Here is a 17,410-nt window from a genome sequence, read left to right as displayed (position 1 = left end):
AAACTCAACATGGCCAAGATAGAGCTCCTTATCTTTCCTTCTAATCCCACCTCCCCTCTTACTCCTTTCTCTATTTCTGTGGATAATACTGTATTCCTCCCAGTTCCTTCAGCCCATAACCTTGGAGTCATCTTCAACTCCTCTGTCTCCTATATCCAAAACACTGCTAAAATGTGCCATTTCTTTCTCTACAACATCAACAAAATCTGTCCCTTCCTTTTTTATAACACAACCAGAATCCTTATCCACTCTCTCATCACCTTCCACTCAGACTATTGCAACCTGCTCCTCACAGGTCTCCCAGCAAGCCATCTTGCTCCACTACAATCTATCTAAAATTCAGCTGGGCGACTTATCTTTCACCAGAATCGCTACATTCACATAACACCTCTTCTGAAGTCACTACATTGGCTCCCTATCCATTTCTGCAAACAGTTCAAACTCCTCTTACTCACTTACAAGAGCCTTCACTCTGCAGTTCCTCACTACTTCTTCTCTCTCTCTCTCTCTCTCTCTCTCTACATGCCTCATGCACTCCACACTTCAGGCAAGTCATTCCTATCAATGCTTTTCTCCTCTACTGCCAATTCCCGATTCCGTGCTTTCCACCTGGCTGCACCGAAGGCTTGGAACAGACTTCCTGAGCTGATGTGTCATGTTCCCTCCTGCCTTATTTAAATCCCATCTAAAAACACACCTTATTGAAACTGCTTTTAAACCTTAACCCCTGTTCGCCTGTTTATAGCCTCATTAATTTTTAACCATTCTTTTAATAAATGAAATTCTCCCAGTCTCTTCTGCTCTTTGTTTGTCTTGATTAGACTGTAAGCTCTATGTAGAAGGGACTGTCTTATGTTTTTTTGTACAGCACTGCGTACGTCAAGTAGTACTATAGAAGTGTTCAGCAGTAGTAGTTATGGGATATTCAAAGCGCAGCCAATTATCTAAGTTAGTCACATAGACTTATCCGCTAACTTATGCGGAATATTCAGCTCCATGACAGGCTACGAAACTGAATATCTCCGTATTTGGTGCTACTTAACCGGATAAGTCTTATCCGCCTAAGTTTAGACCTGCTATTATTTGGCTGTCTCGATATTGCTACTTAGTTGGCTAACTTATCTAGCTACGTAGACCACTCCATTACGGCTACTGCCTGTTCACAAGTTATCTGGCTAAAATCTTAGTTGGATAAGTCACTTATCTGGCTAAGTGGCAGCCACTGCCATAGTTCAGTGGCTGCCGGTTAAGCCAGATAAGACTGACTTAACCGGCTAAATGTCATTTGAATACTGGGCTCAGAATGTTTAAAAATGGATGGAAAATTCTTAGCTAGTTGCAAATGAAGGTTCATGGCCTAGCTTTGGTTCCAACTGCATTGGAAATACAAAGGCATAGGAGGAACCTGCCAGGTCACAAACGCATTGGCCATGCCATGTATTACTCTTAAAATAATTTCCAGCTTTAGAGCATGAGCATAAAACAGACACATTATCTCCTATTATTTCATTGTTTGACTAGCTTCTCTATCCCCTCTTGCAGAATGCTTAACTTCTGAAAGAAATGTAGTGCTTCTTTGGCTCAAGGCTTTGGGCATACATTGCGCTCACGAGCTGGTTTTAACCTATTGTGGGCAGGGACTGGCAGCTCTGATGTCCCTACCAGGAGCAAGAACAAGATTGTTCATGCAGGAAGGGTTAAAACCAAGACTGGAGCACTATGTCCTTGGCAGCGAGACATTTAGTTGTAGTCTGTGAGAAGACGCCAGAGAAGGTTTCCTCCTGGAAGTGAGCTTTGACATGCAATAATGTGAAAAAGGTTGGGCTGAGGTTCAGGAGGGGCCACCACCTCCCTCTGCTGTGAGCACCATCATCTCCTGGAAGTGCGTCTACTTTCCTCATCACTTCCCTCCTTGTACTCTCTGACTGTAGCCATTTCCACATTAAATCCAAGCTCCACCCAACTCTTCCAGGTCCCTGAACTCCTTCCCCCCTTTCAAAAGACTGTGGATATATCACTGGCATTGCATAGGAATAAACCTTGTCTGGTTGGATCATCGGAACATTGTTCCTACTGGGTAAAAAATAATGAACACCACCATCTTTCGAAGCTCCAGGTGGCCAGGTTTTGGAATCTTCTCCCTAGTAAGACTTTGCCTGACACATCTTTCAATGTTTATTTTATTTGCTTAAAAGGAAAATGGATAACTCCACAGATATGTGAATTTGCTGGATAGGGTGAGTATGCACACTTAGACAATGTTATTTGCATAACCCCATCATTGTTTCAGCCAGAACTGTGTTCAGTCAAAATAGAAGAAATCAAGCTTGTAAGGTTTCTGCATTTCTACTTCTTCTATCCCCCATGCTTTCCTCAAAACCCTTTCTGCATCTTGGGCAAATTCATCTAAGGCACTGTTTAGAAGGAAGTAGGCTGCCACAAAAGAGACTCCTCCTGCAACCACATGGCTGAGCAGGGGCACACGACTGGCCACCAAGTTAACCACCAGGCTGTTGCTGGCAGCAGCCTTGCTTAGCACGGCTTGTACATGGTTTGCAAACAAATCCTTTCCCAAGGTTGAGGTTATTGCCTGCTTGAGGTCAAAAACAGACATTTTGGAATTCCGGGCTATCATGCTGAGAGACTCATCATCTAGGCCAAAGTTCTTCTGGTATGAAGTTAGGGTCTCCAGCAGCATTGGTGTGTTGCAGTGCACAGAATGGGTGGGAAGCGCCGAGATGATGCAAGTCATGAGAGCCTTCTTCCAGACATGCCTTTTTAAGGACTCTTTCTTGTTCTGAATCATCTCTGCTGTCGTGTTTGGCAGAGACAGGAGTAAGACATGCCTCTTCTGGCCATTAAGTTCTTGGACCAGCATGTCTTGCAGTTTGTGGAAATCATATTTATGAAGCTCAAAGCTGGAGACCAGGAAGACTTTGGGAGCCTCCACGCCTTCCTTCTCCAAACAACTGATACAGTCTGTTCGTATCTTAGCAAGGACCATCTCCTCAAGTTTCGTTGCCTCTGGCAGGCCTTTATGTCCTGGTCGATCTTGGAACGTACAAAGTAGAAATTCTTATTCATTGCTCTGATGCTCCTGGCTAGGTTGGCATTATTTTCTCGGAAGCGTTCTGAAGCCAAGATGATAAAAAAGTCGTACTTCTCAAACCCTACCTGTTCCAGATACCGGTCAGCTTGGAAATTGAGGGTGCCAATGCCAGGCAGGTCCCACAGCTGAACGGTGGGTAGCTTTGGGTGCTGGTAAACAGTCGGCTCTGTGGTGGTCTCAGTGACCCCAGTTTTAGCAGCCCCAAAATCCTCGTCATTTAGCTCTAGGATGGCATTGATGAAGGTGGATTTTCCAGCACCGGAATCTCCAGTGATGGCAATATCCAGTGTTGTGGTCTCCAGCGATGTCAGGAGACCCTGGACTTGCTTGGAGACTTCCATCACCACTTTGGATTGGATGATGGAGCTCATCTCAGCCAGGTCTTGCTCTCGGACTTCTTTGGCACACATGGTGTCTCTGGAAGAAAGGGAACAGGAACAAAAAATATTTCTGTACTTTACATACATGATTTTCTTGCTTTGTATGCTAGCTGCTCAACAAGGCTCGCTATGAATAGATGTAAATAGGAAGTCTGTCCCATTCATGCTTCTTCAATGTATAATCTGATTGGTCCATTCATACTGAGGCAGCCAATAAGCTTTTGATAAATAGTTTGATATAGCATCTGATGCAGGCTTCATCTATCATCTCTAGACCTGAGATTGTGCATCACAGAGGTCATACTCGTGGAAACCCAGCAGCCCTTTTTCACACAAAGCTAAGAAGTTTTGTGGGATTTCTTTTTCTTTTTAACTTTATAAAAGGTGTGTGAACAGTTCTACACCAAACTAGAAAACTGGATTGTATACTCTTGAAAACATTTATCCCCAATCTTATGGCCACTGTTTCCCACCCCAAATCCAACCAATGGGAATTCAAAAATTCATTTTGTGATTATGTGCCATTCCTTATGCTACACTTTTGGCAGGTTTCCACTCATTTGACATTTAAATCCTGCAGCACAAACCTTCCTAAAACAAGTTCTATTTGCTGGCAAGATCACTGGTGGGACAAAAACAACAAGAAAACAGAAGTTAACATTTTCCTGTCCCTTTACAAGGTGAGGCGTGGGTAGTACTGCTCGGACAGTGCTTTCTTACAACTTTGCTCTACACCTGTCTGGGGAACCCAAGTCCATGGGGGCGAGGTAGGGTCTGCAGTTACTGGGCTTCTCATTCTAGCTCTTTCTAAACTGGGCATTTAAGTCTTTATTTTTCTGACAAATAGCTGTTTTTGGAGAGTATTGAAAATCGGTGCTTATTGGCATTTTCACAGCACTAACAGTACTCCTAGGTGCATTTTTTTTTATAATTCAATTTAATAATGCTTAATTTTGTTGCTTTTGTTGCAGTCGGATACTGCAGGCGAGGTAGTGGACCCTTGGGCCGGCCCACCTAGGATGACAGGGTAGGCCGGGAGGCGGAGCCACAGGCTGGCAGTGTTCACCCGGGAACCAGGAGCCCCCCAGGAGGAGCCCGTAGGGTACTGGAACCTTGGGACTTGGGGAATAGGCTCAATGTCCAGTGGCAGGAAAGGCCTAGGCCGGGAGTGTAGTATAGGAAGTCCAAAAGTATAAGATAGTCTGTGGACCGGCTGTACAGGCCGAGGGCCAGCTGATGACAGGGCAGCGGGCGGCAGCGGAAACTGTAGCTAACCGGATACTGAAGCAGAGTCTGTAGAAAGCTGGAACTGAAGCAGGCTGAAGACTGGAAAGGAGTCTGTAGCAGGCTGTGGACTGAAGCAGGCTGAAGGCTGGAATGGAGTCTGTAGCAGGCTGTGGACTGGAGCAGGCTGAAGCGAAGTCGGGAACGAACCAAGGTCAGAGGCAGGCGGCAGGCTGAAGCGAAGTCTGGAACGAACCAAGGTCAGAGGCAGGCGGCAGGCTGAAGCGAAGTCGGGAATGAACCAAGGTCAGAGGCAGGCGGCAGGCTGAAGCGAAGTCAAAGGCAGTCCAAAGGTCAAGTCAGGAACGAGGAACAGAAGAAGCGCAACTCAGAACTACTAGGCAGTAGTGAACCTCGTTGCAAGGCAAGGAGAAGGAGTCCGGACGCCGGTTATATTGGGCTTAGGGCGTGACGTCATCAGCGCAGGTGGGAGCTGTGCGCACAAAGTGGGCGTCCTCGTGAGCGCGTGCGCGAGGCAGCGGGGAGACGGGCAAGCCGGAGCAGGCAGCGCCGCCGGGGTCCCAGCCATGCGGAACGCGGCGTTTCCAGCAGCGGAGGTAGGCACTGTTCAGACCTAGCAAAGGGGAAGCGGCGGAGACCGCAACAGTACCCCCCCTTTACGGCCCCTCTTGAGAGGCCCCGGTTTTCCTGGGTGGTCCTGATGGAACTGCTGCAATAAGTTTTTGTCAAGGATATTGCGGCTGGGTTCCCAGGTGTTATCTTCATCACCGCAGCCCTCCCACGCCAGTAGGTATTCCCATCTACGGTTGTGGAAGCGGACGTCCAAGACCTCACGCACCTGGTAAGTGGGGTCGTCGTCGATGGCTGTTGAAGTAGGATCCGGGGGCGTACGGTGATAACGAGAGAGGACCACGGGTTTAAGCAGGGACACATGAAAGACATTGTGGATTCGGAGAGTTGAAGGCAGTCTCAGCCGATACGAGACCAGACCCACTCTCTCAGCAACCCGAAATGGACCACAGAACCTGGGTGCAAATCTCCGTGATGGGAGGCGGAGATGGATGTTCCTGGTGCTGAGCCAGACTCGGTCCCCTGGCTGGTAGGTGGGAGCTGGTCGTCGGTGGCGGTCGGCCGCTTGTTTGGCGGACACGGCTGAGCAGTGTAGCTGGTTCTGAGTTCTGTGCCACAATGTCCGTAGTTGCTGCGCTGTTACTTGAACGGCAGGCGAGGCACTGGGGACAGCCAGCGGGAGCGGAGGTCTTAGTGGTTTCCCGTAGACAAGCTGAAACGGGGATTTGCCGGTAGCGGCGTGAGCTTGGTTGTTGTAGGCGAACTCGGCCCAGGGCAGTAGTTCTGACCAGTTATCCTGTTTTTCATTAACGAAGGCCTGGAGGTAGGCCTTCAGGGTCCAATTCATTCTCTCGGTCTGCCCGTTGCTCTGTGGGTGAAAGGCTGTGGAGAAGCTGAGCTTTACCTTGAAGCACTTGCAGAGAGCTCTCCAATAGCGTGCTACAAACTGGGGTCCTCGGTCGGAGACTATATCTTGGGGGAGACCATGTAGCCTGAAGACATGCTGAGCAAAGAGACGGGCCAGTTCGGGCGCTGAAGGAAGTTTAGGCAAGGGAACTAGGTGCACCATCTTTGAGAAGCGGTCAACGGTGACCCAGATGACCGTATGCCCGCAAGACGAGGGTAAGTCCACCACGAAGTCCGTAGCTATGTGGGTCCATGGTTCAGTGGGGACTGGTAGTGGTTGCAGAAGGCCACAAGGAGATCCAGGGCTGGGCTTTTGACGGGCGCATGTGGGGCAGGAACTCACATAGGAGTAGACATCCCGCTGGATGTTGGGCCACCAATAGAAGCGGTTGATAAGTTCTAGAGTTCTTTCGCGTCCTGCGTGCCCTCCGATGAGGGAGTCATGAGCCCAGCGTATGGCCGTTAGGCGATCCCTGCGAGGAATTACAGTCCTATCCTGAGAGAGGACCGTCAAAGCGGACAGGTAGACCTTACTCGGGTCCAGGATAAATTGAGGAGGTTCTTGATCCTCTTCGACGCATGAAGTACGGGAGAGAGCATCAGCTCGGAGGTTCTTGGCCGCCGGCCGATATTGCAGAACAAAGTCGAAACGACTGAAAAACAAGGCCCAGCGGGCTTGGCAGGGGTTCAGTCGTTGAGCCTGTGACAGGAACTCCAGGTTCTTGTGGTCTGTGTATACGGTGGTTGTATGCAGGGACCCCTCGAGCCATTGTCTCCACTCTTCGAAGGCGAGCTTAATCGCCAACAGCTCCTTGTCACCGATGGAGTAATTGCTCTCGGCTGGAGAAAACTTCCTGGAGAAGTAGGAGCAGGGGAGGAGTTGGCCAGAGTCGGAGTGTTGGCTGAGAACCGCCCCAACCGCTATACTGGAGGCGTCGACGTCCACAATGAACGGTCTGGAGGGATCTGGATGCCGGAGGCAAACGTCCGAAAGATGCTTCTTTGAGGTCGGAGAAGACTGCTACCGCAGCGTCAGGCCAGTTCTTGGCGTCAGCTCCCTTGCGGGTCAGGGCCGTGAGCGGAGCAACTCGATGCGAGTATCGTGGGATAAAATGTCTATAAAAGTTAGCGAAGCCCAGGAATCGCTGGAGGGCTTTGAGACCCGTGGGCTGAGGCCACTTGGTGATGGCCGCTACTTTCTCTGGGTCCATGCGGAAGCCGGTAGAGGAGATGATGTATCCCAAGAAGGGCAACAATTCAGCCTCGAACGTACACTTCTCCAGCTTGGCATACAATTGGTTGTCTCGGAGGGCCTGAAGAACCTGTGTAACGTGGCAGCGATGGGAGTCCACATCCTTGGAAAAGATGAGCACGTCGTCCAGGTAGACTATGACATGTGAGTGGAACATGTCGCGCAGTACCTCATTCATGAGGTGCTGGAAGACGGCGGGGGCATTGCAGAGTCCAAAGGGCATTACCAGATACTCGTAATGCCCATCCCTGGTATTAAATGCCGTCTTCCATTCGTCCCCTGGGCGTATACGGACGAGGTTGTAGGCCCCTCTGAGATCCAACTTCGTGAAGATGCGGGCACCCTGAAGGCGATCCAGAAGCTCCGGGATCAACGGGAGGGGGTACCAGTCTCGTTTGGTGATGGCATTCAGGCCACGATAGTCGATACACAGCCGGAGAGAGCCATCCTTTTTGGCCACAAAGAAGAATCCGGCACCAGCAGGCAAGCGAGAAGGGCGGATGAACCCCTTGGCTAGGTTCTCCGTAACATACTGGGACATGGCCTTCGTTTCGGGTAGCGACAGGGGATACACTCGGCCACGAGGGGGCGTGGTGCCCGGCAATAGGTCAATAGGACAATCAAAAGGCCGGTGCTGGGGAAGGATCTCCGCCATCTCCTTGGAGAAAACGTCCTCAAAGCTTTGGTATGGCTCAGGTAGGAGGTGCGAAGAGCAGAGGTGCAGAGGTTTGGGTGGACGTGGGAGCTGTAGACAGTGTTCAAAGCAGGCAGGACTCCAACGAACCAGTTGGAAGTTATCCCATTGTATCACGGGAGAATGCTGACGTAACCAAGGAAGTCCCAAAACCAACGGGTGCACCGCTTGCTCCAAGACGAGCAGGGAGATCTCCTCAGAGTGGAACAGGCCTGTTTGCAGTGTCAATGGGGCCGTGGAGCAGGTAATGACCCCAGGAAGCAGAGTGCCTCGGATCGAGGAGATCCGCAGAGGAGGGACCTTCTGTAGAGTCGGAAGGGAAAGCTGAGTCACCAGATCGGCCACAATAAAATTCCCCTCAGCGCTGGAGTCAATGAAGGCACGGATCTGGAGTTCCCCACCGGGGTATTTCAGAGTTACTGGTAGCGTGCAAAGAGGAGCTGATCCAGTAGCGCCTAGGTGTAGCTCCTCAGAGTAACCTAGGCATGAGCGTTTCCCGGACGCTCTGGGCAAGAAGCAAGAAAGTGCCCCTTGCCTCCACAATAGAGGCAGAGGCCTAGGGAGCGACGTCTCTTCCTTTCTTCAGGGGTTAGTGGGGATCTGCCCAATTGCATGGGTTCCCCACTAGGCACAGTGGGAGGAAGAGCCTTGGGAGCAGGTGTTCTGGAGGAGGTAGACAGCTGTGGTGGGGCTCGGCGACTCGAGCGAGTTTCTCTATCCCGTTGTTGGAGACGGCGATCCACCCTACCAGCAATGTCCATTAGATCATTTAAGTCCTCAGGGAGATCCCGACCTGCTAGTTCATCCTTGATGCGGCCTGCCAGACCCTCGAGGAAGATCCCTTTAAGGCAATCGTCTTGCCAAGCGACCTCCATGGCCAGGGTTCGGAAGTCTATAATGTACTCAGCCACCGGGCGTGTCCCTTGCCGGAGGTGCAAGAGCTCCGAGGCCGCGGTGGATCGGCGTGCGGGGTCATCAAAGGCAAGGCGGAAGTTAAGGAGGAACTCTTGTAGGTTCTGTAGCAAGGGATCCTGACGTTCCCACAAGGGTGAAGCCCAGTCGAGGGCCTTGCCGTCCAGCAGGGAGAAGATAAACGCTACCTTGGCTGCGTCCGAGGGAAACTGCGCTGGCAGAAGAGTGAAGCGCACTTGGCACTGGTTTAGGAAACCACGGCATGTCTTGCTGTCCCCGGCGTACCGGGTAGGCGTGGGTAGCTGAGTGACTGAAGTTGAAGTGGCCGCGGGTGCCGGAGGCAACTCCCGAGTGGAAACCTCTAGACGAGAGACCAACTGTTCCACAGTGGCAGCGAGGGTATCAATGCAGTGCTGTTGTTGCTGGAGGCGTTGAGCCATCCCTGGAATGGCCTGCAGGCTTGGGGCCTCTGCCGAGTCCATGGCCTTGCAAACTGTTGCAGTCGGATACTGCAGGCGAGGTAGTGGACCCTTGGGCCGGCCCACTTAGGATGACAGGGTAGGCCGGGAGGCGGAGCCACAGGCTGGCGGTGTTCACCCAGGAACCAGGAGCCCCCCCAGGAGGAGCCCGTAGGGTCCTTGAACCTTGGGACTTGGGGAATAGGCTCAATGTCCAGTGGCAGGAAAGGCCTAGGCCGGGAGTGTAGTATAGGAAGTCCAAAAGTATAAGATAGTCCGTGGACCGGCTGTACAGGCCGAGGGCCAGCTGATGACAGGGCAGCGGGCGGCAGCAGAAACTGTAGCTAACCGGATACTGAAGCAGAGTCTGTAGAAAGCTGGAACTGAAGCAGGCTGAAGACTGGAAAGGAGTCTGTAGCAGGCTGTGGACTGAAGCAGGCTGAAGACTGGAATGGAGTCTGTAGCAGGCTGTGGACTGAAGCAGGCTGTAGACTGGAATGGAGTCTGTAGCAGGCTGTGGACTGGAGCAGGCTGAAGCGAAGTCGGGAACGAACCAAGGTCAGAGGCAGGCGGCAGGCTGAAGCAAAGTCAGGAACGAACCAAGGTCAGAGGCAGGCGGCAGGCTGAAGCGAAGTCGGAAACGAACCAAGGTCAGAGGCAGGCGACAGGCTGAAGCGAAGTCAAAGGCAGTCCAAAGGTCAAGTCAGGAACGAGGAACAGACGAAGCGCAACTCAGAACTACTAGGCAGTAGTGAACCTCGTTGCAAGGCAAGGAGAAGGAGACCAGACGCCGGTTATATCGGGCTTAGGGCGTGACGTCATCAGCGCAGGCGGCGCCAGACTTCCGGGAGCTGTGCGCACAAAGTGGGCGTCCTCGCGCGTGCGAGGCAGCGGGGAGACGGGCAAGCCATGGCGGCCGCCACGTGGAGCAGGCAGCGCCGCCGGGGTCCCAGCCACGCGGAACGCGGCGTTTCCAGCAGCGGAGGTAGGCACTGTTCAGACCTAGCGAAGGGGAAGCGGCGGAGACCGCAACAGCCTTTTGTACAGTTATCCCTCTTACCCCTGACCTTCATGGTGTCTCTCTTCCTTGAGAATTGCCTCCAATGCCTTTCCTAGAAATTAGAAGCCCTCCAAGAACTAGCCCTCCTCACTACCTCCATGTGGGCCGCGATCAAGCCCATTCATTGTTTGCTTAAGCCCAATTCAAAGCAGATCCCAGTGACAATTTTTGTTCTGTCACATGGGAAGTGCTAACCTGCAACAGCTACAGCACAGAGAAATAAGAGTTTTAAGGATTTCATTTCTAAAAAGGATATTGTTTTACTGATTGTTTTTTTGAACTGGGCAATAGAGGAAACTGCTGCTTAGATTACTAAGATTTTAATAAAAAGTCCTTTTAAAATGACTTTGTTTGAATGGGGCATAACGGGGTAGAAAAAACAAACAAAAAAACCCCAGCTCTTGGTTTAATGAATGACAACTCAATCTGATGGTCCTGATCCCAAATGGAATTACACCTTACCACAGCTTCAGGGCCGGCGGAAGCACTAGGCGAACTAGGCGGTCGCCTAGGGCGCCAGCTTCCCGGGGGCGGCACTGCCCCGGTAAAATTAAGAGAGCCGCGCTTTCAAGCATGTGAGTCCTTTGCTGTCAGCCTGGGCGGAACGCGGCAGGACAGCTGGAGTCAGCGGCACCGGGCGTGCTCTCTTCTCCCCCCCCGCGGTCCGGAAGAGGAAGTGGAGAGCATCGGGTGCCTGCGCGGGAAGAAGAGACCACGCTAGTGTGGTCTCTTCTTCCGCGCAGGCACCCGATGCTCACCACTTCCTCTTCCGGGCCGCGGGGGGGGGGGGGGGGCGGAGAAGAGAGCACGCTGGGCACGACTGGAGTCAGCCGGGTGCCTGCGCGGGAGTCATCAGGTGTCAGCCGGGTGCCTGCGCTGGAGTCATCGGGTGTCAGCCGGGTGCCTGCGCTGGAGTCATCGGGTGCCTGCGCGGGAGTCTTCCCACGCAGGCACCCGATGCTCTCCACTTCCTCTTCCGGGCCGCGGGAAGAAGAGCACGCCGGTGCTGCTGACTCAGCGGCACCGGCGTGCTCTCTTCTTCCCGCGGCCCGGAAGAGGAAGTGGAGAGCATCGGGTGCCTGCGCGGGAAGAAGAGGCCACGCTAGTGTCCGACGGGAAGAAGACTGCAGCGCGGCTCGGAGGAAAATGGAGTTTCAACCGCGGCCGATGGGACTCCGCCTCCGCGAGGGCTGAAAATGAAGAGGTTAGCGTTGGGAGGAGGCTGCTGCCGCCGCGAGTTCCCGGGGTGGGGGAGAGAGATAGTGAATAAGCGAGCAAGCATGTGTGTTTGAGATCCTGTGTGTGTGAGTGAGAGATTGCATGTATGTGAATGATTGAGAGCCTGTGTATGTGAAAGAGAGTATGTCTGTGATTGAGAGCCTGTATATGTGAAAGAGAGTATGTCTGTGATTGAGAGCCTGCCTGTGAGAGAGAGAGAGAGCATGAATGTAAGTTTACCATTGGGAACCTGTATGTGTAAGTTTGTGTGAAAGAGTATGTGTGTATGATTGAGATCCTTTGTGTGTGAGAGAAATCATGTGTATGTATGATTAAGAGCCTGTGTGTATAAGTAAGAGAGAGATCATGTGTGTCTGTGTCTGATTGACAGCTGGTTTAGGTGATGGAGCATGTGAGTATGTGATTGACAGCCTGTGTTTAAATGAGAGAGAGAGATCATGTGTGTCGGTGTGTGATTGAGAGCTGATTTAGGTGACGGAGCATGTGAGTATGTGATTGAGAGCCTGTGTGTAAATGAGAGAAAGAGAGGACATGTTTGTAAGCATGTGAATGAGAGTCTGTGTGTGAGAGAAAAAGACAGCATGTATTTATGTGATTGAAAGCCTGTGTGTGTGTGTAAGCGTGAAAAGATAGACAGCATGTGTGTAAATGTGTAATTAAGAGCCTATATAAGTGAGAGAAAAAGCATGTGTATATGTGAGTACTGAGAGCATGTGTGTATAGATGTGTCATTGAGAGCCAGTGTGAGAGAGAGCGCTGGTATGTGACTGAGAGAGGAGAAAGTTCCAAGCAAACCACCCCACCTCCTGCTAATTCAGAACAATCTGAGGACACCTGGATATCAAATGTTCCCAGGTATGCAGAGCAAAAAAATTTTTGTATCCTTATTATTTTTCATTACTGGGTCTTTGTGTCTGCTATTTTTAAATATTTTGTTGGTATCTGGAAATGTTTTATATGAGTTTTTAATTATTGGATATTCCACTCATCAGCTGTTTCGAAATATGTTCTTTTTGTTAGTACAGTTTTACTGCTGATGATTTTATATTTCTTGATTTGTTTTATAAGGATGGGTGATGTTTCTTTTTTCCTTTGTTACACTGCATACAGAGACTCTGGCTTGTTGCAGTTTCCAATTCAGTTTTTTCTGCATGCTTCTTGTTATGCGTTTTGGTCTCTTTATTCTATGTTAGGTGAGGGACAGCACGTGATTCAGGTGAGGTTTTCTGCTGGCGTGTTGTTTCTGTGTAGGACTCTATAGCAGCCTGACTTGGTCCGTTTTCCTAATAGGAGATGTATTGGTGTCTTAAGGCCTGGTGTAATATTTTCAGAGACTTATTGTACTTTAAAAGTGTGATCTTACATAAAATGCACACATTTACTTGTATTTAGTTTTAAACATATTGTATGGCTCTCATGGAATTACATTTTAAAATATGTGGCGTTTATGGCTCTCTCAGCCAAAAAGGTTCCTGACCCCTGGTATAGAGCTTAGCCACTACTGCTGCTTCTGGTGTGTACTACAGCCTGCATGGAAGAAGAGAAAGAGAGCTGCTGGAGGGGGTAAGTAAAGATGGCTTTTTAAGTTCATTTTTCTTGATTGACTGCCATTTTAATTATTTAATATTATGTGATGTGTCTGCTTTTTTTGTTTGAGCAACAAGTATAGCTTTGGTTTATGTTTATTTTATATATATTTATTTATTTATTTATAAAAGAGTTTCTATACCGTCGATAAGACAAATCATCTCAATGGTTTACATGGCATAAAAATGTCAAATAAGTGTTCTGTTATAAATACAGACTTCGTTATTTTCATTAATGCACAATGTAAGTTAATTGTGTGTGGAGGCGGGGGGGGGGGGGCGGCATAGCTGACGTTTCGCCTAGGGCGCCTAATACCCTTGCACCGGCCCTGCACAGCTTCACATTCAGATAAAACCTGAAACGTGGCCTGTTTCCTTTTGAATTTAATATTTTTGTTGTGTAATTTAAAGTGAGTCTTTTTTTGCCCTTTTGTTTACAAGTTTTACCTGCCTTTTCTCAGACCTCAAGGCAAGGTGTACACAATACAGCATAAAATAGCCAGCATAAATATATTTCAAAAAGCAACAAAATTACAATCATAAGAAACTGCCATACTGGATCAGATCAAGGGTCCATCAAGCCCAGCATCCTGTTTCCAACAGTGGCCAAACCAGGCTACAAGTACCTGGCAAATACCCAAACACCAAGAAGATCCCATGCTTCTGATGCCAATAATAGCAGTGGCTATTTTCTAAGTCAACTTGATTAATAGCCGTTAATGGACTTCTCCTCCAAGAACTTATCCAAACCTTTTTTGAACCCAGCTACACTAACTGCACTAACCACATCCTCTGGCAATACATACATGTTATTTTCTATTACAAATTATTTCGGAAATCTTTAAAAACTTGTCTTTTTAAGGAGGCATTCCAATAAGTGGCTGGATAGTGGGAAGAGCCAGTTTTGAATGGTTTAGTTATTTAACGGCAAACATGCTGAGCGATGCGGCTTGAGAAGCTGGTGGAGGCACTTGGAGTGAAGTACGGCTGGAAAACTCCGGAGTTCTAGTCCCAGCCCTGGTCCAATCCTACACTGCCGGCCGGACGGCGCTTTGCAAGAAGCTTTGGGCCGATCTGGTTCCCTGGTCCTTGAGCTCGTCTGCCACAAAGCTCTCTGGAAGGCGAGAAGCTTACCTGGACTGGCGGCGTCGGTTTCTGCAGCTTCTTCCTGTTTTCTCTCGTTCACAGCCTCTTCTGATTTTCCCTACGCCTGTTAGAGGAAAGCGAAATTGAAATACCATGAAGCGTCAGCCTCTCGCTTTCTTGCACCTTTGCCTACAGTCTCGATGGCTTGCTTTCTTTCATTTCCTTCAGCTGACGCCTCTTACAAGGAAACCGAAACTTGGCGCTCTGGCTGGGGGTAGGGATGAAGTTTTTCAGCACCGAGCAAAGATCAAAACCAGCCGCAGGCTCCACCATCCCAGCAAGGTAACTGGAGGCCTTGATTTCATTGAGATGGATCTGTTTTGGTTTCGATCCAGCCGTGGTAAGTAAGGAGCAGTGCATGTTCCAGAAAAACCTGCTTGGGAGAACTGTGACTTCTGTAAAAAAAAAAAAAATACAATCCGAAAATGTCTGCCGTGAAAGGACCCTTGGCTTTTGCACCGGGCTCAGTCAGCCCTAGCGTTGTGAGCACTAATGGTCTCGGACTTACTCCTTGCATTCAATAAATCATTTTACAAGAGGCCCCTCGCCTTCTAGCATGCCGCTGGGTTTCAGCCCCCGCCTGGCAAACAGCAGAAGATATTCGGGGTTTGCTGAACATTATCTGTCGTGAAAGGGTTTACTCGGGGGGATGTTCTGGAGCTCGGAGAAAGCCATCCTGGGCTGCCTGAAGTTCATCACCCGAAAGAGTTATTAGCCGAGCCCTGCATTTCTCGTGGGAAGAAACGAGTTACAATTCATTTCCTCTCTCCTGGGAAGTCACGGGAGCCGCGCCGTGCCGGCTAATTTGCTTTTCTCATATACAGTGGAGTGTGACATAGTAAGTGTCGAAGAGAAATCGCCAGGGCGCACGTTTGGGAAGCCTCTTGGCTTTTTAGTTTTCATTTACATACTTATATGTTTCATCCAGCAATTTCCTGCAGCCTTTGGGCTTCCAGGTCAAGTGGAACCAGGCCTGGGATCTGGCACCAGGAGCCTTCACCCACAGCTACCCGGCACTTTTTTCCCCTTTTTTGTACCCCCTCTCACCTCACCCTAGCCCAGTCACTGCTGCAATAGCCATGGGCTGGGGTGGGTGTCAGGCTCTGGGGATTCTCTGGAAACCTGCAATCTTGGGTGCTAAGCCTGGCCACTAGGTGTCGTTTTTGAGTAATGACTGTGTCTTCCTCCCCCAGGGGTACAGAACTGAATCTAGGTAATCTGCATGAGCCACTGGATCAATCCGACTTTCAGCGTTTAAAGAGACAGTACAGTTTTCTTTTCCAGTGATTGCAAGCTTATCTTTATAAAAACATTTTTCAGGACTGTTATCTACTACACAACCAGCCTAGCATCTTACACATTCCCTTCCCTATCATTGGTACCTCATCCTCACATTCTCTTTCACGTACCTGTACCCACACTGTACACATTAGAGATGTGAATTGGAACTGATATCGGATCCGATTCTGGTTCCGATTCACATCTCTAGTACACATGCACCCATATTCCTGCAGCCATCTATCAGTCATACTCACCAGAAAACGTTAGACACCAGTGTTAACCAATACAGAATATTTTTACTGACAAATATAAAAACACCTTTAAAAAAAACAAACTTTCCAGTGCTTTTGCAACCTCTTCTACAGGAATGGTGTATGGTGTGGTGTCCCTTCCACTGGTCATGGGTCCCCAGCAATACTCGCTGGGGTGAAGAGGTCTTCCATCCTTGTGTGTTGGGGGGAGGGGGAGGCAGCGGAGGGGGGAGCAAGAGGATGGGCATTGGTTACTCTTGTGGTTGCTGCTGCAACTAGAACAGGGATTTGTTGTGCTGGGACTGAAAAGTAAAAAAAATCCAATCAGAAAGTACTGTAGGTGCCCCAGACACAACAGAACCAGGGATGAATCACTAAGTACAGCCCCACATACAAAAGGAGGTATCTCTTCCATTCCAGGCCAAACCCCAGGACATGCGTGCATCAGAAGGGACAAACATGGACTGAAGTAGTCCCGCCTTTTCAGGACCAGCTCCGTGGTTCATGTATTCAGGGGACAAAATCATGAAGGAAGTGACAGACCTGGGAATGCTTGATTTCCAGTCGTTCTGAGATTGTCCTGAATTAGCATGCTGGGGAGAGGGGTAGTATACACACATCTTTTCTCTCAAACACCCTCACGTATTCACTCTCAGAATCTTTCTCGCACACATACATGTTCATTCTCACCCACATGCTCCCTCACATTCCTTCATTCTCCCATACACTCTCTCTCTCACATGCACATTCTCCTTCACGCTCTCATTTTCTCACATATGCCAACTCTCTCACTTCTCTCCCTCACACACAGTTCCCTCCCTCTCACAGTCTCACGTCTCTCCTTATTCCTCCCACACTTTCACACATGCTCACTCATTTTCTTGCTCTACCCCAAACTCACCAGTGGCAGCAACCTCCTTTTTGGCACCTTTGCAGCTGATGGGACTGTCCTCCTAGTGATGAGTAGACGCTGCTTCTGCTCCTCCTCCCCCTTCTACCTCAGGGGCGGATGGGCTTCTTGCCCACATGGGCTGATCGGGCTCTTCCTCCCTTCTTGCATTGGAGCTTCTTCCAGTCTGTGCAGGCCCAGGCAGTTTCCTCTTTCAGGCCCGCACAAGCAGCGTCAGCAGCAGTGCACCTGGAGTTTTCCAGTGTTGGCCTGGAAGACCCAGCAGTTCCTTAAGAATTTTCGAGTATTCGGGTCAAATCCGGAGTGTTCCCAGATATGCTGGCAGTTGTAGATACATGCATAGCCAAGACATGGAAGTCCACAATCCCCAGAAAAGAGAGACAACATAACAAGAGATTGGTCAGGTGGGAG

The 17,410-nt window shown here is 49.8% G+C and overlaps 1 protein-coding gene across 1 annotated transcript; it reads right to left on the bottom strand.

The window, feature by feature from the left end:
- Positions 1-256: 256 nt before the first annotated feature.
- Positions 257-15,560, bottom strand: LOC115076229 (interferon-inducible GTPase 5-like). The gene is given in 3 exon segments (XM_029577450.1): positions 257-3,012; positions 3,015-3,526; positions 14,546-15,560. Coding segments are annotated over 3 exon segments (1,329 nt in total). The 5' UTR covers positions 14,653-15,560; the 3' UTR covers positions 257-2,302.
- Positions 15,561-17,410: the final 1,850 nt, after the last annotated feature.

The sequence above is a fragment of the Rhinatrema bivittatum genome, chromosome 14 (assembly GCF_901001135.1).
Source record: "Rhinatrema bivittatum chromosome 14, aRhiBiv1.1, whole genome shotgun sequence".
Taxonomy (NCBI): domain Eukaryota; kingdom Metazoa; phylum Chordata; class Amphibia; order Gymnophiona; family Rhinatrematidae; genus Rhinatrema; species Rhinatrema bivittatum.
Note: the sequence above shows the minus strand (reverse complement) of the source record. Positions and strands in the feature narration are given on the sequence as shown.